At 41.9% G+C, this 21,662-nt stretch overlaps 1 protein-coding gene across 8 annotated transcripts in view; it reads right to left on the minus strand.

Moving 5' to 3' along the window:
• Window positions 1-21,662, minus strand: part of LOC127571328 (protein FAM3C-like) — a 55,023-nt gene that overhangs the window by 15,003 nt on the left and 18,358 nt on the right. For 2 of the 8 annotated variants that reach the window (XM_052017613.1, XM_052017612.1), the window contains 3 exons: window positions 19,557-19,647; window positions 5,859-5,966; window positions 3,546-3,669 (listed from right to left, as the gene is read on the minus strand). In XM_052017613.1, coding sequence (XP_051873573.1) covers window positions 3,546-3,669; window positions 5,859-5,966; window positions 19,557-19,569 — 245 coding nt within the window. In that variant the 5' untranslated portion in view covers window positions 19,570-19,647. Of the gene's footprint in view, window positions 1-3,545; window positions 3,670-5,858; window positions 5,967-10,253; window positions 10,261-16,452; window positions 16,652-19,556; window positions 19,648-21,662 lie in introns of those variants that run through there. The other 6 variants (XM_052017614.1, XM_052017616.1, XM_052017617.1 and 3 more) reach the window with 4 other exon arrangements.

Consider the following 21,662-nt stretch of genomic DNA (forward strand, 5'->3'; position numbering starts at 1 on the left):
AAGCCTGAAAGCACGTACCACCAGGCTCAAGGACAGCTTCTATCCCACTGTTATAAGATTATTGAACAGTGCCCTATTACAATAAGGTAGACTCTTTGGCCTCTTGGCCTCACAATTTAACTCGGTATGGCCTTGCACCTTAATGTCTGCCTGCACTGCACTTTTTCTGTAACTGTAACACTTTATTCTGCATTCTGTTATTGTTTTCTCTTGTACCACCTCAATGCACTGTTGTAATGAAATGATTTTTATGGATGGCATGTAAAACAAAGTTTTTCACTGTACCTCAGTACATGTGACAATAATAAACCAATTTACCAATTTATTGGCTGGCTGAATCCTTTGTGTTTAGCCAATAGTAGATTTGGATGATGATCAGTATCATTCTGGATTGGAATGTTTTAACAAATAATGAAATTCTTGAGTGCTGTTCAGGCTAGAGTTTAGCTCTCGATGTCATTTGCAATGATAATTCAGCCATCAACTTTAATAATATTGGGAACCTTGCTCAGAAAAAAACGGGTAGGCTTTATCTCAGATTTAACTTATTTGCTCTAGATCAGCTTGTTGCATTCACTTGCGTACTTCTCATGATGGCCATCAACTGAAGCAGGAAGCTCAGCACCTGGATAAGCTGCATCTTCATAATGCTGGTAGCTTATCAAAACAATAGCATTTGGATTCACTATGAAGTAATCGAGTGCTTATTTTTATCGACTACTAAAAGCTCTTTTTCAATCTTTTTATTAATTTTCAAATTAGTACAAAATAATATATATAACATTAGTAATTACACATATGGTGTAAAGAGATCAGGATAGCAATCATAACAGTTAATATATATAATCACAAGGGGTAAAAAAAAGTAATCGAGACCTCCCGTTCTCTTATTAAGTGAACAAATACAAAAGGAAAGATTGAAAAGAAATGAAATTTAATTATATGAAAGAAGAACACCCAAATCAAAAAAAAATTGATAATAAACCAAAAAAAACCCAAAAACTTCAAAAAATGCTGGACTGATATTTCTTCAATTAAAAAGAAAAAAAACATTACTATGTCGTCAACTCCGCTCCTCTGCATTCAAGGGTTATTGAAAGGGATCTGAAAAAGGTCAGCTTATAAGAAGCTCTGAATCTTTTCCCAATTAATGGCTTATTAATTTGTCAGAAAGAGCAGGGTTTAGTTGAAGAACATTGAATTCTAGATGTCATATAGCTGGGAGAGAGATAAAAAGAGAATGAAAAGTATGATTTAATGGCATCTATCACTTAGAAGTAAAATGAAGGATTAACTCCATGATCTTAGGAATTTAATTGGATCTTTGTAAGCACAGAAATAAATAATAGAAAGGCACACATAAGGTTTAGAATAGTCATAGAACAATACAGCAGGAATACAGGCCCTTCGGCCCAACCAGTCCATGCCGACCATGTTGTTCACCCAGCTAGTCCCAATTTCCTACGTTCAGCCCATATCCCTCCAAGCTCCACTCCTCCAATGTACATATCCAAGTGCTTCTTAAATGATACTATTGTACTTGCCTCAACCACTTCCTCTGGCAGCTCGTTCCATATACTCACCACCGTCTGCATGAAAAAGTTGCCCCTCAAGTTCCTTTTAAATCTTTCCCCTTTCACCCTAAACCTACACCCCCTAGTTTTTGATTGTCTATCCCTGGGAAAAAGACTGTGTGCATCCACCTTATCCATGCCTCTCATAATTTTAAACACTTCTATAAGGTCACCCCTCATTCTCCTATATTCCGAGGACTAAAGACCCAGCCTGGCCAACCGCTCCCTATAACTCAAGCCCTCTGGTCCTGGCAACATCCTCGTAAATCTTTTCTGCACTCTTTCCAGTTTAACCACATCTTTCCTATAACAGGGTGACCAAAACTGTACACTGTATTCCTCGTCCGGCCTCACCAAAGACTTACACAATTGCAACATAACGTCCCAACTCCTATTCTCACTGCCCTGACTGATAAAGGCCAGTGTGCTAAATACCTTTTTCACCACCCTGTCTATCTGTGATTGAAATCCATTTGCCACTCCTCAGCCCACTTCCCCAACTGATTAAGATACCCCTGTAATCTACAATAACCTTCTTCACTATCAACAACATCTCCTAATTTCGTGTTATCTGCAAACTTACTGATCAAGCCTTGTGCATTCGCATCCAAGTCATTCACATAAATAATGAATAACAAGGGTCCCAATGCTGACCGCTGCGACACACCAGCCTCCATTCCGAGAAACAACCACCACCCTCTGCTTCTGACCTCTGAGCCAATTTTGAATCCACCCAACTAGCTCTCCCTGGATTCCATGGGGCCTAATCTTCCAGACCAGCCTACCATGTGGGACCTTGTCGAAGGCCTTGCTAAAGTCCAAATAGACAACATCCACTGCCTTACCCTCATCTACCCTTTTGGTTACCTCTTCAAAGAAACTCTAAAAGATTCGTCCAACACCACTTACCCCACACAAAGCCATGCTGACTCCTCCTCATCAGACTCTGTCTATCCACATGCTGGCTCCTCAGAATCCCCTCCAATAACCTCCCCACCACTGTTGTCAGGCTGACCAGCCTGTAGTTCCCTGGCTTGTCCTTGCTACCCTTCTTAAACAATGGGACAACATTAGCCATCTTCCAGTCTTTGGGAACTTCACCAGTGGCTAACGATGAAGCAAAAATCTCCGCAAGGGCCTTTGCAATTTCTCCTCTAGCCTTCCATGAAGTCCGAGGATGCATTTGGTCAGGCCCTGGGGACTTATCCACCTTAATTTATCCACCTGGGGATTTGTGTTGTAAGGCTGCAAATACCTCCTCCCAAGTAATATGAATGTTCTCCAGAACATCTCTACTTGTTTCCCTCATCTCTTGATTTTCTCCTCAGTAAACACTGTTGAGTAATATTCATTAAAAATCCCACCCATCTCCTGTGGTTCGAGGCAAAGGTGGCCCTGCTGATCTCTAAGGGCACCTACTTTCTCCCTAGCCATCCTTTTACTCTTAATATATCTATAGAACCTCCTGGGATTTTCCTTAACCTTGCCTGCCAGATCCATCTCATTCCCTCTCTTTGCTCTCCTGATTTCCCTGTTAAGTGTATTCTTAATCTTTTTCTAGTCATCAAGGGATTCACTCGTCCCCGACCTCCTAAACCCAATGTATGTTTCCTTCTTTTTCTTGACCAGAGCTGCAATGTCTCTCATCAGCCAGGGTTCCCTGAACTTGCCAGGTTTACCCTTCATCCCAACAGGAACATGCTGCTCCTGGACTCCTGATATCACACTCTTAAAAGCCTCCCACTTGGCATTTGTTCCTTTCCCTTCAAACAGGCTCTCCCAATCAACCTCTGCTAGATCCTGCCTCATCACCCCCCAAATTAGCCCTGCTCCAGTTTAGGACCCTAACCTGTGTACCTGTTCTATCCTTCTCGTCTGTTCAATAAAACATCTTATGGAAAGATTAATTTCCAAAAAAATGTTTATAATTGGTTTGCAGCACAGCTCAGAGTTATATGATCTATGGCTTACATTTCACCATTGAAACAAATGTTGGGTCCAACAACATTTGCTGCTCCACTTGTGATCATAAATGGAAAATGGTCTTCAGGACAACTTGTTTCCAAATTACAACTAAACGTCTTAGGTTTCGATTCTGTAAATGTTAAAACAAAATATTTATAAAATGTTTCTTATAATTTAAAGATGTAACTTAAAACATGCTTGTTTCCTAACTGAATGAAACCAATGAAAGACCACTAATCTATGGTATTCACTGTTATTTTATCTCCACAGATGCTGCTTGATTACTGAATATTTCCAGCATTTTCTGTTTTTTATTTCATATTTCCAGGATCATGGTTTTTTTTTCTTTTTGATGTTACATCCTCAAAATAGTTGATGCCATTCTTGTTTTGTAGATGTAAGAAAGGTGCAAGAGCACATGTATTGCAGCCCATGAGTTTGCACAGATTTAATACAGGACGTATTCTATTGGCCAAGGTAGGGAAAAAATACATTCCACTCTCCTGCCAAGAGGCAATTGACCCTTCGAACATATCAGTGACCAGCTCAACAACTGTTTGAGGTTGTTCTAATAAAAGGTCATCAGTCTGAACATTAACTCTGTTCCTGTTTGACAGATGCTGCTGAGTATTTCCAGCATATCTATTTTTATTTTGGATTTCCGGCATCTGCGATATTTTGCTTTTGTATGCATTTAAGGCCTTCTTCTAAAATTTTGTATCTTGAATCCAGAGCCAACTCTGTTCAGGAAACTGAGTCCAGGAAAGTTGCAAAGACTCACAACCTCCTGAGATAAAAAAAATTGCCTGCATCTTTGTCATAAAAGGGCGACCCCTTCATTTTACACAGTGACCACTAGTTCTAAGTTCTCCACCTCCATCCTGTCAAGATTCCTCAGGGTCTTACATGGTTCAATTAAGACCACTCTCACTCTTCTAAACTCAAGTGGCTGCAAGCCCAGCCTGTCTAAAGCTTCCTCAAAAAACGACCTGTCCATTTCAGGTATTAGTCTAGTAAACATTCTCTGAACTGCTTCCAATTCAGTTATGTCCTTGCTTAAATAAGGAGGTCATTACTGTATGCAATGCTCCATATGTGGTCTCACCAATGCCCTTTGCATTAGTTTTAGTGCAGCATTATGTAGAGAAACCCAAAAGTGCTGTTCTCTGATGCCCAGAGTTCTTGGTCTTTGTAGCACATCTTTAAACAGATCTAGGATGACTCACATTGCTATTTTAATACAGAAAATGATGTGGTATAATTTTTAGGACATGGCATGTAAAAATATTTCTAAAAAAGCTCCAGTGTAATATTTTTCCCATTTGTGTGTATGATTAATGTGTTTAAAATAACTAATGAGTTAATTCAAAATAATGCTAATTGCATGTGTTAATGGTGATTAGTTGTCAGCTCTAATAAAGATACATTTACCTTTCGATTAATCTCTGGCCAGTAGTGCTCAACACATCGGTGCTGCACTATGCTGGGGGTTACCAGTAGAGTTGCTGCAATGTGTGTGAAAGTGTGTATGTTCCAGACTTCTGTGTCTGCACACTGCAACAAGGAGCTATAGAACATGCTGGAGGTCAGATGGTAGTGGTCCAGATTGTAATGAACTGGATAGACCATATCTGGCTCTTTAGCCTTAAGCCAAATATAGCTGAGCTTCTCACAGTGCTTCAATCATCTGAATGCAGTCATCAATCTTAACTAAAAAGGTTATTTAACTGTTGTTCATCTTTTTCTAAATTTCTCGAGTTATCAGGCTGAAATTCTTTAAATCTTGATTATTTCTTAATCCAATGTTCAACTTTATTTCATTCCACATGATTATCCAGGCATGAAACAACTCTGGTGAGTATTTTCCCCCACTTAGGCAGGCAGTTGTTGATTTGAAAAGGGTGAAAGTAACATTACAGAAGCAGCCAGTCCAGAGGTTGCTGTGTTGTCTGAATAGTTGACTATTCTTAAGTTCAACTTGCATTTGGACTTCATTCATTTGACATCATTGGAGTCAATAAAAAGGAAACTAAGCAGCTCTGGTAAAGTTGTGAGCTGAAATATAAACACATCTCTCACTTTCAGCAACCGACAGAACCCGAGTACAGCTTTGGATCATATTTCAGACTCCAACGGTAGATTTTCTTCAAAAGCCATTGCCTTCATTTACATCTCAACTTTCAGCTGTCAGGCTGAATTTTCAGGCAAAAGTCTGAAGGAACATAGCTATCATTTCTGCTACAAACTGTTTATGTTTACAAACTGACCGTTTTTTTCCTAATATTATTTAATGGAAAACTTTAAATCCAGTGTCTGTACCTTGGGAATATTTCTTATTATTTATTTTTACTTCAGAAGTCATGAGTTTAGTTGCACTGTATAACACCACAATGCTCACGAGCAGCACCACTGCACCACGTAGTAAAACTGCAAGAAAATATTGAAAAGAATTATTCTTCAAAGCATTACAATTCAGCATTAAAAGCTGTTAATAAATATACAGATCCCAACAGTGGTTAGCTCTCAATCTGTATTGAATAATGGGCGTGGCAGTCAAAATACAACTTGCTGTTTAATATATCATAGTGAGATCAAAGAATAATGCTGAACAGTGTGTTCTGAATTAAAAGATAAAGCTGGATATAGTCAGCAGGACAAGCTGCACCTTCTATCCCACATCCTCTCCCACTTTCAGCTCATAAATACTACCTCTATTTTTTACAGACAGAAGCTGCTGTTAATGCTTCATCCCAAGGAAGAAGAGGCATACCTAGGGGAGGACAAGGCAACCATGGCTGATAAGGGAAGTCAGGGACAGCATAGTAGCAAAAGAGAAGGCATACAATATGGTAAAGAGTAGTGGGAGGCCAGAGGATTGGGAAGCCTTTAAAAGCCAACAGAGGACAACTAAAAAAAGCAACAAGGGAGAAGATGAAAGACTAAGGTAAACTAGCCAATAATATAAAAGAAGATTCCAAAAGTATGTTTTAGATACATAAAGGGTAAGAGAGAGGCTAGAGTGGACATTGGACTGCTTGAAAATGATGCTGGAGTAGCAGTAATGGGGAACAGAGAAATGGCAGAGGAGCTAAGTAAGTACTTTGCACCAGTCTTCACAGTGGAAGACACCAGTAAAATGCCAGAAATTCAAGAGAGTCAGAAACAGAGGTGAGTGTAATGGCCATTACTAAAGAGAAGTGCTGGGGAAGGTGAAAGGCCTGAAGGTGGATAAATCACCTGGGCCAGATGGATGACACCCCAGAGTTCTGGAAGAGGTGACTGAAGAGATTGTGGAGGCATTAGTGGTGATCTTTCAAGAATCACTGGAGTCAGGGAGGATCCCAGGGGACTGGAAAATCACAAACATGACACCCCTGTTTAAGAAGGAAGGGAGACAAAAGACAGGAAATTAAAGGCCAGTTCGCCTGATCTCAGTGGTTGGTAGGATTTTTAGAGTCCATTATTAAAGATGAAATTTCAGAGTACTTGTGAGTACATGATAGAATAGGGTGAAGTCAGCATGGTCTCATTAAGGGGAGATCTTGCCTGACAAATCTGTTAGAATTCTTTGAGGAGGTTACAAGCAGGTTAGACAAAGGAGAGTTGGTGGATGTTACTTGGATCTTCAGAAGGAATTTGACAAGGTGCCACACATGAGGTTGCTAAACAAGATAGGAGCCTATGGTGTTAGAGGCAAGGTACTAGCATAGATAGAAGATTTTCTGACTGGCAGAATTCAGAGAGTGGGGATAAAAGGTGTCCTTTTCAGGATGGCTTCAGAGACTACTGGAGTCCTGCAGGGGTCAGTGTTGGACTGCAACTTTTCACTTTATACGTTAATGATCTGGATGAAGGAACTGATGGCATTGTGACCAAGCTTGCAGATGACACCAAGATAGGTGGAGGGACAGGGAGTCTGCAAAAGGATTTGGACAGGTTGGGAAAGTGGGCAAAGAAGTGGCAGATAGAATACAGTGTAAGGAAGTGTGGGGTTATGCACTTTGGTAAGAAGAATAAAAGTGTAGACTATTTTCTACATGGGGAGAGAATTCAGAAATTGGGGGTGCAAAGGAACTTGAGAGCCTTAGTTCAGGATTTTCTTAAGGTTAACTTACAGGTTGAGTCGCTAGTAAGGAAGGCAAATGCAATGTTAGCATGCATTTCAAGAGGACTAGAACATAAAAACAAAGATGTACTGCAGAAGCTTTATAAGGCATTGGTCAGACCACATTTGGAACAATGTGAGCAGTTTTGGGCCCTGTATCTTGAAAAGATATGCTGGCATTGGAGAGGGTCCAGAGGAGATTCACAAGAATAATCCCATGAATGAAAGGCTTAACGCATGAGGAGCATTTGATATCTCTGGGCCTGTACTCGATGCAGTTCAGAAGGATGAGTGGGGATCTGAGATGGATTGAAACCTACCGGATATTGAAAGGCCTGGATAGACTGGACATGGAGAGGATGTTTCCATTTGTAGGAGAGTCTAGGATCCAAGGGCACAGCCTCAGAATAGAGGGACGTCCCTTTAAAACTGAGATGAAGAGGAATTTCTTCTGTGGAATCTGTGGAATTCATTGCCATAGAGGGCTGTCAGAAGCCAAGTCATTGGGTGTATTTAAGGTAGTGATTGATAGCTTCTTGACTAGTACAGGGGTTAAGGGTTACAGGGAGAAGGCGGGAAAAAGGGGTTGAAAAAAATATCAGCCATGCTAGAATGGCCTAATTCTGCTCCTATATCTTATGGTCTAAATCACAATGCTCTAAACTTATCTTCCAGTCATAGACTGATAGTCATACAACATGGAAAGAGGACATTCAGCCCACAATATCCATGCTGACCAATGGACACCCATTTGCATTAATCCCATTGTCCAGCACTGGTCCACAGCCTTCTAGAGGTGATTCAAGTGCTCATCTACATATTTCTTAGATGCTGTCAGCAAATTTGCTTCCACCACTCTCTCAGGCAGTGTATTCCAGGTGCTCACCACTCTGTGTAAAGATCCTCTCTAAATCTCTTATTACCCTAAATCTACAGCCTCTAGTTATATCTGTCTCTGATATGGAGAAAAGTTTTCTGCAGTCTACCCTAGCTATGCCCCTCAATTTTATATACCTCAATCATAAGATCCAGGAGCAGAATCAGGCCATTCAGCCCATTGATTCTGCTCTGCCATTCAATCATGGCTGACTTTTCTTTCAATCCCATTCTCCCACATTCTCCCCGTAACCCTTAACCCCCTTGTCAATCATGTCCCCTCTTAACCTCCTCTGCTCCAGAGAAAACTGACCTTGCCTCCCCAGTCTTTCCTCATAACTGAACCACCTTAGGCAAGCAACATCCTGGTGAGTCTCCTCTGCATCCTCTCCAGCGGTACCACATATTTCCTATAGTATAGTGACCATACATGCACGTAGTAATCCAGCTGAAATCTGACCAATGTTTTATAAAGTTGGAGTATAACCTCCCTGTTCTTGTATTCAGTGCTCTGACTAATGAGGGTCAGAATCTCTTGTGCCTTCTTAACTACATTCCCTACCCTTGCTGTCACTTTCAAGGATCTTTGGACTTGTACGCCAAGGTCCCTCTGTTCCTCAGTGGTAGAACCCTACCATTCAAGGTGTATGTCCTGGCTGGCCTCATTAGTACTCTCAAAATGCATCAACTCACATTTATCTAGATTAAACTCCATAACGCCATTTCACCAACACATTGATATCACCCTGTAACCTAAGACTACTTTCCATACTATAAACAATTCCACCAATCTTTGTGTCATATGTGAACTTACTGATCATGTCTCTTACATCTATATCCAACTTATTCACATATATTGTAAACAGCAAGGGTCCCAGCACTGATCCCTGTGAACCATCATTAGTCACAGGAATTCAGTCAAAAAACACCACTGTCTCCTATTGCCAAGCCAATTTTGGATCCAATTTACCAACTTGCCCTGGATTCCATGGGCTTTTACCTTTCGGATCATTATCCCATGTGGGGCCTTGTAAAAGGACTGATTGAAGTCCATGTAAACCACATCTACTTGCCTTGCCCTCATCAATACATTTTGTTACCTCTTCAAAAAATTCAAATAGATTGGTCAGACAGGATCTGCGTGTGACAAAGCCACGTTGGCTATTGCCAGTTAGTCCATGCCTTTCCAAGTGATCATTAATCCTGTCCTTCAGAATTTTTTCTAATAACTTCTCTGCTATTAATGTTAGGCTCACAAGTTTTTCCCTGCAGCCCTTCTTGAAAAGGAAGGCTAGACTTGCCGTCCTCCAGTCATCTGGTACCTCACTTGTGGTCAGCAATGATTTAAAAACCTCAGCCAGACCCCAGCAATCTCTTCCCTTACTTCCCATGGCAGCCTGGGATAAATCTCATCGCACTCTGGGGTTTCACCCACCTTTACCCATTGAGGCATTGAGTACCTCTTCTTTATTTATGGAGACTTGCCCTAGAATTTCATCTTCCCCTTTGCTGAATCCTTTGTGAATACCAATGAAATACCAATGAAGATCTAAGGAGCAGAATGTTGAATCCATCTGGGTAGAGGTTAGGAATGGTAAAGGGAAAAAAATTCACTGGCGGAAGTTGTCTGTAGGCCGTCAAATAATAACATCACAGCAGCACAGGCAATAAACCAAGAAATTTTGATGCATGTAAGAATGGAATGGCAGTTGTCATGGAGGACTTTAACTTGCGCATAGATTGGGCGAATCAAGTTGATCAAGGCAGTCTTGTGGAGGACCTCATAGAATGCATCCATGATAGCTTTCTTGAACAGCGTGTTACTGAACCTACAAAGGAACGTGTTATCTTAGATCTGGTCCTGTGCAATAAGACAGGTAAAATTAACGATCTTGTAGTTAGGGATCCTCTTGGAAAGAGTGATCACAGTATGACTGAATTTCTCATACAAATGGAGGGTGCAATAGTTCAACCTAAAACCAGTGTGTTATGCTTAAACAAGGGAAACTACAACGGGATGAGGGTGGATTTGGCTAGCGTGGACTGGGAACAAAGGCTGTATGGTGGGAGAGTTGAGGAACGGTGGAAGACTTTCAAAGAGATTTTTCACAGTGTGCAACAAAAGTATATTCCAGTTAAAAGCAAGGACAGTAAGGGTGGGGAGAGCCACCCTTGGATAACTAAGGAAATAAAGGAAGGCATCAAACTAAAAGCTCATGTATACGAAGTTGCCAAGAGTAGTGGGAAACTGGAAAATTGGGAAAACTTGAAAAAGCAACAAAGAACCACTAAGCAAGCAATAAGGAAAGGGAAGGTAGATTATGAAAGCAAACTAGCACAAAATATAAAAATAGATACTAAAAGTTTTTATAATTATATAAGAAAAGGGGGGTGGGGCTAAAGTGAACGTAGGTCCCTTAGTAGACGAGAAGGGGGTATTAATATTGGGTAATGCAGAAATGCCAAGGCTTTGAATGACTATTTTGTGTCATTCTTCATGGTGGAGGACATGTCAAACATGTCAAAGAGAGATGTTATGGATGTGAAGGGAGATGAGGACCTCGATACAATCACAGTCACTAAAGAGGTGGTGCTGAGCAAACTAGTAGGCCGAAAGGTAGACAAGTCCCCTGGTCCTGATGGGATGCATTCCAGGGTACTTAAAGAAATGGCAGAAGTTATAGTACAGGTGTTTGTGCTAATTTACCAAAATTCTCTGGGTTCTGGGCAGGTCCCGGTGGACTGGAAGACAGTGAATGCCATGCCACTGTTTAAAAAAAGGATGTAGGCAAAAAGCAGGTAATTAATTATAGGCCAGTTAGCTTAACATCTGTAGTCAGGAAAATGCTTGAAGCTGTCATTGAGGAAGAAACAGTGAGACATCTGGATGGAAATGGTTCCATCAGGCAGACACCACACGGATTCAGGAAGGGCAGATCCTGTTTGACAAACTTACTGGAGTTCTTTGAGGATATAACAAGCACAGTGGATAGTGGGGAACAGGTGGATGTTGTATACTTGTTTTTCCAGAAGGCATTTGATAAGCTGCTGCATAAAAGACTTATCCACGAGATAAGGATGCATGGAGTTGGGGGTAATGTATTGGCATGGATAGAGGATTGGTTAACCAACAGAAGGCAGAGCTGCGATAAATGGGTGTTTCTCTGGTTGGCAATCAGTAGTGAGGGGGGTGCCACAGGGGTCGGTGCTGGATCCGCAGCTGTTCATGATATATATTAATGATTTGGAAGAGGGAACCGAGTGTAGCGTATCTAAGTTTGCTGATGACACTAAATTGAGTGGAAAAGCAAATTGTGCAGAGGATGCAGAGAAAAATAGATAGGTTAAGTGAGTGGGCAAGGGTCTGGCAGATGGAGTACAATGTTGGTAAATGTGAGGTCATCCACTTTGGAAGGAAAAATAGAAGATCAGATTATTATTTAAATGGTGAAAGATTGCTGCATGCTGTTGTGCAGAGGGACTTGGGGGTGCTTGTGCATGAATCACAAAAGGTTGGTTTGCAGGTGCAACAGGTTATCAAGAAGACAAATGGAATGTTGGCCTTCATTGCTAGAGGAATTGAATTTAAGAGTAGGGAGGTTATGCTGCAACTATACAGGGTACTGGTGAGGCCACACCTGGAGTACTGCAGTTCTGGTCTCCTTATGTGAGAAAAGATGTACTGGCTTTGGAATTTGGAACTCGCCGGAATTCAGAAGAATGAGAGGGGATCTTATCGAAACATATAAAATTATGAAAGGGACAGATAAGATAGAGGCAGGAAAGTTGTTTCCACTGGTAGGTGAGACGAGAAGTAGGGAACATAGCCTCAGGATTTGGGGGAGTAGTTTTAGGACGGAGATGAGGAGCAACTCCTTTTCCCAGAGTAGTGAATCTGTGGAATTATCTGCTCAAGGAAACTGTAGAGGCTACCTCATTAAATATATTTAAGACACAGTTAGATAGATTTTTGCATAGTGGGGGAATTAAGGGTTATGGGGAAAAGGCAGGTAGGTAGAGCTGAGTCCACGGCCAGATCAGCCATGATCTTATTGAATGGCAGAGCAGGCTCGATGGGCCAGATGGCCTCCTCCTGCTCCTATTTCTTATGCTCTTATGAAATACGTTCATTTAGGACCTCATCTATACCTTCTGGCTCCATGTACAGATTGCCCCTGGTGAATCTAATGGGCCCTCCTCTTTCCCTGTTTTTTTTTTGCCCTTAATATACCTATAAAGTGCTTTTGGATTTATCTTAATCTGGTCCACTACTGTTATTTTGTAACCCCTCTTTGCCTTCCTAATTTCCTTTTTAAGTGCCTCCCTACACTTTTTATACTCTTGACTGACCTCCCCTATCTTTGGTTCCTATAACTGCTGCATGTTTCCTTTATTCTCTTTATCCAACCCATGATATTCCTCAACATCCGGGGTTCCCTGTACTTGTTACCCTTGGCTTTCATCCTTACAGGAACATGTTGGCCTTGCACCTTTGCTGTTTTTCCACTGAATGTTTCCCACTGTGTTGATGTAGACTTATCTGAGAGTAGATCCTCTTGGTCTACCTTTGCTAGGTCCCGTACTATGTTAATGAAATTGGCCTCCCCTAATTTAAGACCTTTTCCTGATCCATATCTAACATTTTTCATAACCACTTTGAAATATACGTTGTTATGGTCACTAGCTCCAAAATGCTCTTCAACTGACACTCCCTCCTCCAAGTGACCATCTATACTCCTCAAGATAAGGTCCCATTATACTTCTTCCCTAGTTGATCTATCCACATTCTGCTCTCCTGGACACACCCCAAAAATTCCAACCCCCCCCCCCCCCCCCCACCGAACCTTTTATGCTAAGGCAATCCCAGTTAATATTCAGAAAAACTGAAATCACCCAGAGCTATGACCCCGTTTTTAATATATCACTCTGCTATTTGCCTACATATTTGTTCATCTATATCCTGTTGACTGATATGGGGTCTGTAATACACACCCAGCAAAGTGACAATGCCCTTTTTGTTCTTAATCCCTACCCATATACGGCCTTGTTTAAGAGACTTCTAAGGTACCCTCCCTCAATACTTAGGTATTGCATTTCTTGACTAACAGTGCAATGCCACCTCCTCCCTATCTTGCTTGAAAATTCCATACCCTGGGATACTGGGTTGTCTGTCCTGCCTGCCCTTCAAACAGATCTAGTGATGGCAACAATTTTGTAGTCCCTCTCAGTTTCCTGTTTTGTAGCATTCTATTACCACCCTCTTGTTTTATACTTTCACCTTTCCTCCTTTTCTTGCATTATCTCCCTCTGCACTTGCATAAAACTATCCCGTCTCTAAGAACAATATCCTGAAATATTAACCTTGTTTATCTCTCCATAGATACTGTCTGACCTGCTGAGTACTTCCAATGGTTCATGTTCCAATTTTAAATTGGCAGCATCCACAATACTTTTTTTATTTTTGGTGCCATCTGAACGTTAGAGATTTTTTGCCAGGAGCTGAGACTTATGTAAAGATGTAAAAACTGAGATTGAGATTCTTCAGCTAAATTCTCCTTCCATTATTCTTGTTGAAATGTAGTTGGAGATTTCTGATTTATTTAACACACCCTTGCAATATCAATGTGAAATCTTTGCAAATCCAGTCTGACAGCATGCCGCAGTTATTGCTGTCAACATAGTTTTATGTAAATAGTATCTGTATCATGGCTTATGGTAAGATGTAGAATTTATTGTATGCTCTTTTTAGACATCAAAGGGATATTGACAGCAGTATCTCTCTTATCATTTCTTCTCTTTTCCATCACATCTCTTTTATTCTCCAGTGTCCCACTGTCAATAATCTGACCGACTTTTCACTGATTGCACCACAAGTTCTCATCTCTGCCAGACAAAATTGTGACCCACTTCTGCTTCAACTTTCATATTTAAAGCTCCCTTACTCCATATCTCCTTGGAAATTACCTTCCGCCCTATCACACCCACTGCAGCTGACATTTGACTTTCCTTCATTCTTTCCCTTCCTCATTGAGGTCTCAGACATTCATTCCTTGTAAACCAGGCATTTACTTGTATTTCCTTCAAATGATGCAAGGTTTCAACCCGAAACATTTACCATCCCCTTGCCTCCACAGATGCTGCTTGATCCCCTGATTTCTTTTAACAGCTTGCTTTTTGCTTTTGGTTCAGACGAAGCCCAGTTTAAGCTTTTACTTCATCTTTGTCAGTTGATAGGGTAGTAAAGAAGGCATACGGCATACCTGCCTTCATTGGTCATGGTGCTGAGTATAAAAATAGGAAAGTCACGTTGCAGCCATATAAAACTTTGGAGTCATGTGTGCAGTTCTGATTGCCACATTGCAGGATGCAGAAGAGGTTCACCAGGATTTAGTGAGCATTAGCTATAAGGAGAAGTGAAACAAACAGTATTGGAGCTGAGGGGCAACTAGATCAAAGTATATGTTGCAGCAACTGTTGCATTTTGTTAAGTTAAACCAGGGCAGGATTTACATAGCAAATGGTAGGGCCCTGGACAGTATTGTTGAACAAAGAGACCTAGGTTCCCTGAAAGTGGAGCCACAGGTGGACAGGATGGTGAAGAAGGCATTCATCGGTCAGGGCACTGAGTACAGGAGTTGGGACATCATGTTGCAACTGTACAAGTAATTGGTGAGACCACACTTGGAATATTGTGCATAGTTCTGGTCACTCAGCGATGTCATTACACTAGAAAGGGTGCACAAAAGATTCATGAGGATGTTACCAGGACTGGAGGGCTTGAGTTACGAGGAGAAGCTGGATAGGCTGGGAATTGTTTCCCTGGATTGTAGGAGGCTGAGGGGTGACCTTATAGAGGTATATAAAATTATGAGGGCCGTAGATAAGGTAATGGCCACAGTCTTTTTCCGAGGGTAGGGGAGTCTAAAACTAGATGGCACAGATTTAAGGTGAGAAAGTGAAAATTTTAAAGGGACCTGAGGAGAAACTTTTTCACACAGAGGGTGGTGAACATATGGAACAAGTTGCCAGAGGAAGCTGTAGAAGTGGGTACAATTTCAATATTTAAACAAATACATGGATAGAAAAGGTTTATAGGGACGTTGGCCAAATGTAGGCAAATAGGACTAGCTTGCATAGACGTCTGGGTTGGTCTGAGCAAATTGGGCCGTAGGGCCTGTTTTCATGTTGTTTAATTCTATGATTCTATATGATACTATGAACAGCATAGATAGAGTAGATAGCCAGAGTCTTTTTCCCAGGATGGAAATGTAAAATACCTTTAAGGTGAGAGGAGGAAAGCTTAAAGGAAATTTACAAGGTAATTTTATTTTTTTTACACAGAGTATGTTATGATGCCTGGAACAGACTGCCAGGGGAGGTGGTGGAAGCAGATATAATAGTTTGAGAGGCGTATAGATAGCCACATGAACAAGCAGGGAATCGAAGGATAAGAACCTGTGCAGGCAGATGGGATTAGTTAGACTGGCATGTCAGAACAGACATTGTGGGCCGAAGGGCCTATTCCTGGGCTATACTGTTCTATGCATACGCTCTAGGAATTCAACAATTTCAGAAAAGAGCATTTCCAGCATGTTCTGTTTTCATTTCAGATTTCCACCAGCTGCAGTATTTTCTTTATATAATGATTTTGCTATTCCAACTTACAACTCAACCACACTTGTTATGTTACATGTTTCATCTTGCCCTTTTCAGTCTTGCCTGATACTACTTCCTGCTCTTGTACGGAACGCATCAATTTTATCACCTTCGCCGATAACTTCCACCCTGCTCTCAAATGCAGATGGACCATTTCTGACACTTCTCTCCCTTTTCTAGATCTCTCTGTCTCCATCCCAGGAGACAAACTATTCACTGATATTTACTATAACCCCACCGACTGCCACAGCGAGTTAGACCAACACCTCTTCCCACCCTGTCTCTTGTAAGGATGCCACCCCTTTCTCCCAGTTTCTCCATCTCTGCCGCATCTGTTCTTAAGATGAGGTCTTCCATTCAAGGACATCTGAAATGTCCTCCTTTTTCAGGAAGTGTGGCTTCCCTTCTACTGTGGTTGATGGACCTGCTCTCACATCTCCTCTGTTTCTTGTACTTCTGCTCTCAGCCTGCCGCCCTAGAACAGAGATAGAATTCCCTTAGTCCTTGCCTTTCACCCCACGAGCCTCCGCGTCCAGTAGATTATCCTTCATCATTTCCACCAGTTGCAATGAGATCCCACGACCGGCTACATCTTCTCCTCTCTATCTCTTGCTGCCTTCCATAGGGACCACTCCCTCTGTGACTCCCTGGTCCACTCAGCCCGCCCCACCCACCCCTCCTTGAGCACTGCAATCACAGGAGGTATAACATCTCCTCCCTCACCACCATCCAGGGACCTAAAGAGCCCTTCCAAGCGAGGCAAAGATTCGTGTGCACCTCCTTCGACCTCGTCTACTGCATTTGGTGCTCCTGATGTGGCCTCCTCTACATTGGCGAGACCAAGCGCAGACTAGGTGACCATTTTGCAGAGCACCACAGTGGAGTGTTCACAATGGCCATTCCGAGCTCCCAGTTGCAGCCAATTCAATTGCACTTCCAATTCCCATGCTGACCTGCCTGTCCTCGGCCTTCTCCACTGCCAGGGTGAAGCCCAACACAAAAGTCGAGGAACAATAGCTCATGTTCCACCCGGGTAGTCTACAACCCAATGGCATGAACACTGAGTTTTCCAATTTTAAGTAACCCTACAGTCCAGTGGGCTTTTCCCCTTTACCCCCACCACCTCTCCTTTCCAATCCTTCTCTGGTCCTTGCATTTTTGCCTCCTTTCCCACAACCCTCTCCCACCTACCCCTCCATTCACCCATCTTTGTCTCCCTCCCCCTCCTGGTTCCATCCACCTACTACACACAGTTCACCCACAGATTTTACCCCTCTCCCCATCAGGTTCTGGTTCCATCTGCCATTATCACCTCCTTTATGTATCGGATTCCAGCACTTGTAGCCCTTTATGTTCCTGCTTTTCTCCCTCTGGCAGCTGTCTCCAACCTTCTTTCTCCCCTGCCCCCACCTTGCTCCATCTGCCTCTTTGTCTGCCTCCACCTATCATCCACCTGCCACTGTCTCCCAACTTCCCCTCCTCCCCCATACCCAGAGCAACCTGGCCATCATCTCCCACCCCTCCTCAGTCCACCAATCATCTCCGGCTCCTGTCTCACCACTCCCCCTCTCAACTTTATATTGGCCATCTCCCCTCTTCAATCTCAGTCCTGATGCAGGGTTTGGACCCAAAACATCGATATTTCTTTTTCCCTCCATAGATGCTGATCGACCCACTGAGTTCCTCCAGCAGATTGTTTCTTGCCTTTTCATCCCTTTTTGTCATTTAATCCTTCACCCCACCATACTATTCCTTTTGTTCTCCATCCTCCACCAACCTTTTTCTGCTCATAAAACTAACTTTTTTTCCAGATATGTTGAAATGCTAATCCTGTTCCTGTCCCACAGATACTGCCTGATTGCTCAGTGTTTCTAGTGTTACCTTCCTTCATTTAGAATCCTCTCAGTAGATATAGTGTACTTGGATTTCTAGAAGGCATATGGTATTGGTATATTATTGTCACTTGTACCAAGGTACTGCTCGAGGTAACAGTGCACAGGTTGGGTGCACTATTGGCAAGGATAGGGGAATGCTTAACTAATATAAAACATAGAGGGGGTACAAATGGGTCATATTTAGATTAGCAAACAGCAAGTGGTGGAATGCTATTGGGGATTCAAGTAATCAATATTGATAACTTGGATGAAGGGACTGAGTGTATTGCAGCCCAAGTTGTTGATGATACAAAAATAAATGGGTTAGCAAGTTGCAAAGAGGACACAGAGAGCCTGCAAAAGTATATAAATAGGTTAAGTGAGTGGACGAGAAGTTGGCAGATGGAGAATTATGTAGGAAAATGTGAGGTTATCTAATTTGGAAAAAGCAACTTAATCTTTCAGTGGAGTGAGTCAACAAAATCTTGGAGTACAAAGAGATTTGGGAGTCCTAGTACATGAAATATATTAAATGCATGTTCAGCAAATAATTAGAAAGGTTAATAGAATGTTGGGCTGTAAAAAGTAGGGAAGTTCTAATGCACCAGGGTGCAGATGAGACTGCTTCTGAAGTACCATACACATTTTCCCTCTTACACAGGAAGCAGTGCAGAGAAGGTTAGAATTAAGAATAATGGGAGGTAATCGTACTGAAATGTTAGATTCCATGGGGCATTGAGAGGGTGGATGCTGAGAGGATGTTTTCCTTAGTAAGGTAGTTTTGGGATTGTTTATTTCAGATAGGGAAACCTCTTCTCTCAGGAGGATGTACATTTTTGTAATTCACTGTCCCGTAGGGTTAGGCAGAGTCTAACATACATTTAAACTGTGAGGAAGTTAAGGAATATCCGATAGGACCGGGAAAGTGGTGTTGAGGCCGAATTTGGATCCATCATGATCTTATGGAATGGCACAGATGACTTGAGGGTACAACTGGCATACTCCTGCTCCCCTTTCTCATTTTCTTATTCAGTGTTTTGTATATTACAACATTGAAGGCACTTGAAAGAGATTGCAAAATGCTTTATAAATACAAACTCTTCTTTTAATTTACTAGTATATAGTTATTTCAAATTCAAGCTAGGTGTTTGATCTGAAACTCAACATTTTGAGAACTCCCAGGTGTTCCAATGTGCCAGAAATTCCCACTGCTCTGAATTTCTTTTCTTTTCTCTTCTAATCCATGCTAAGTGATAAACTCAGTGCAATTTTTTTGATCTAAACTAAGTGTCTAGTAGTAAAAAAAAACATTTCTGGAAATAATCAGCAATATAGAGGTCCACAGTTATCAGCAATAATGTGCCAGGCACTTTGGACAACCTCAGCTAATGCACACATAATTCACTCTTGATTAACAATGGCTTTTGAAATCAGTGTTGTGAAGTGTCAGTGATAGTTTTCTTAAAAGAGAATTAATTTTAAAGTTTTAAAAAGTAAAATTCCCACCTATGGGCCTCATTTCTTGCTCATAACATTTATCTGTATTTTCAAAGCAGTTGCAGTTCTTCCTTCTATGTGATCACTCCTGTAGCACTTCCTGAAATGGCAATATAATCAATCACCAAAGTAATTAAAGCAAGCTCAAACATTTTAATTCATTGAGCACTCAATTAATCTATCATATCTTAAAATTCACTGAACATTAAACCTGATGCCTACAATATCAATGTGATGGTAAAAGTACATGGTTAAAAGGCACAGAAGCCTTTAACAGCAGAATCTTGCTATAACATTTTCGTCTTCTCATAAAATTCTTTTTTTAACTAGCACAGCCTTAGATCTGCATATAGATCCTGTGGATCTCATAACTGAAAAACACGATGATGCTGGAGGAACTCAGCAGGCCAGGCAGCAAAGTTCCTGTCCTGCTGAGTTCCTCCAGCATCATCGTGTTTTTCATCTCGATTCCAGCACCAGCAGTCCTTCGTTTCTCTAACCTCATAACTGACATTTTTTCATATAAAAATCAGGCTATTCAGAAAAATAGCAGAACTCATAATTGCTAACATCTTGCAGGTTAGCTAACCTGGGTTATAATCCAAGCATCCTTTTTTTTTAAATCTTCCTCACAGAATTTTCTGAGGCCCACTAGCGAAGGTACCTTGCATGCAGTGAAGTGCTTATCAGAAAAAAATCATTAATGTATTGACTTGAGTAGATGGAAAATGATAAGAAATCAAATATCTGCTGTATGCAGGGCTTTACAAATCTGCGGGGTCCCCCAAAATACCATCTTTAATAAACTGGCTGAGTAATGGGACCTCTGTTCAATTAAAGCAATTGTTTTATCATTGGCACAATAATATCTCTTTTGCATCAATATTTTTGCTCAGTTCTTTTGTCTAATAGATCTTTCCAAATATTGCTCCCTGAGTAAAGACTTTCCTAATCTGTGCTTTAGTTTTACATTCTCCACCCAGGAGGTAAGGTATTCTAAAGCATTGACCCAGAAAAAAATGAAGCAAGTCTAGATGCTGTGTGGCCTGAACAGCAACCTGGATAAGTCCCAAAAATTCTGGATATATTCAACAATATTACTGGACTTCTCTTTAGTGGTAGCGGTTACATTTGTCTTTTAAGTGATGTTGCTGCACAGAATCCTGCAGAAACTAACTGAATAATCATACGGGAGATGCCAGCAGGCAGCGAAGGGTAGTGGGGGGGGGTCCCCCGATGGAGGTCTCTCTACGAGGGAGTCCTCCCCCTGTATGTCGGGGACCTGGGGTGGAGGGTGTTGCACTGGGCGATGCCATGCAACCGATTTCTGAGCCGGTTCACTGACACCCCAGCCGCCTGTCACTTCTGCGGCCGGGAGGAGACGGTGTACCACATGTACGTGGAGTGCGAGAGGTTGCAGCCCCTCTTTGCACATCTGAAGGGGCTGCTGCTCAAGTTCCGGCTGCACTTCAGCCCAACGCTGTTGATCTATGGTCACACGGTGCAGCGCAGGGCGGGTCGCACGGTGGATCTCCTGGTGAGTCTTCTGCTGGGCCTGGCCAAGCTGGCCATCCATGGGACATGGCGACGGGCAGCCGAGGGTTCCAGCCAGTCCACCTGCCTGCCCGTCTTCCGTGCGCACACGAGTGTCCTTGGAGAGGGAACACGCGGTCTCTGCGGGCACCCTGGTTGAGTTCCACGCTCGGTGGGCTCCTCGGGGGATCACCTGTGTCATGGACGGTACAGATGCGATTCTTATTTGAAGTGTTGCGTGAGTGGGTGTAGTGTTGCTTGTGTGTTTCGCGGGTATTAGTTCGCATTATTTTACTGTAGTTAAGTAGTTGCTTAGTTGTTTCTTCTTTTCTGTTTTAGGTGTAGTGTGTTGACATTGGTTGTCCTTTTTGTAGAGCTTTTAGTTAATAAACGTTTATATAAAAAAATCATACGGGGGAAATCAAACATAAATATCTCATTGTCACACTTTGACTACAGGCCAATTCAGTAAAAGATAATATGATATCAAACCACGTGGTGTTGAGCCTATATGAGACTTTACACTTACTTGAAGTTTTGAATAGCTAAACAGGTTAACTTTATTCTCTAGTTAACTTGTTT

The sequence above is a fragment of the Pristis pectinata genome, chromosome 6, assembly GCF_009764475.1.
Source record: "Pristis pectinata isolate sPriPec2 chromosome 6, sPriPec2.1.pri, whole genome shotgun sequence".
Lineage (NCBI taxonomy): Eukaryota > Metazoa > Chordata > Chondrichthyes > Rhinopristiformes > Pristidae > Pristis > Pristis pectinata.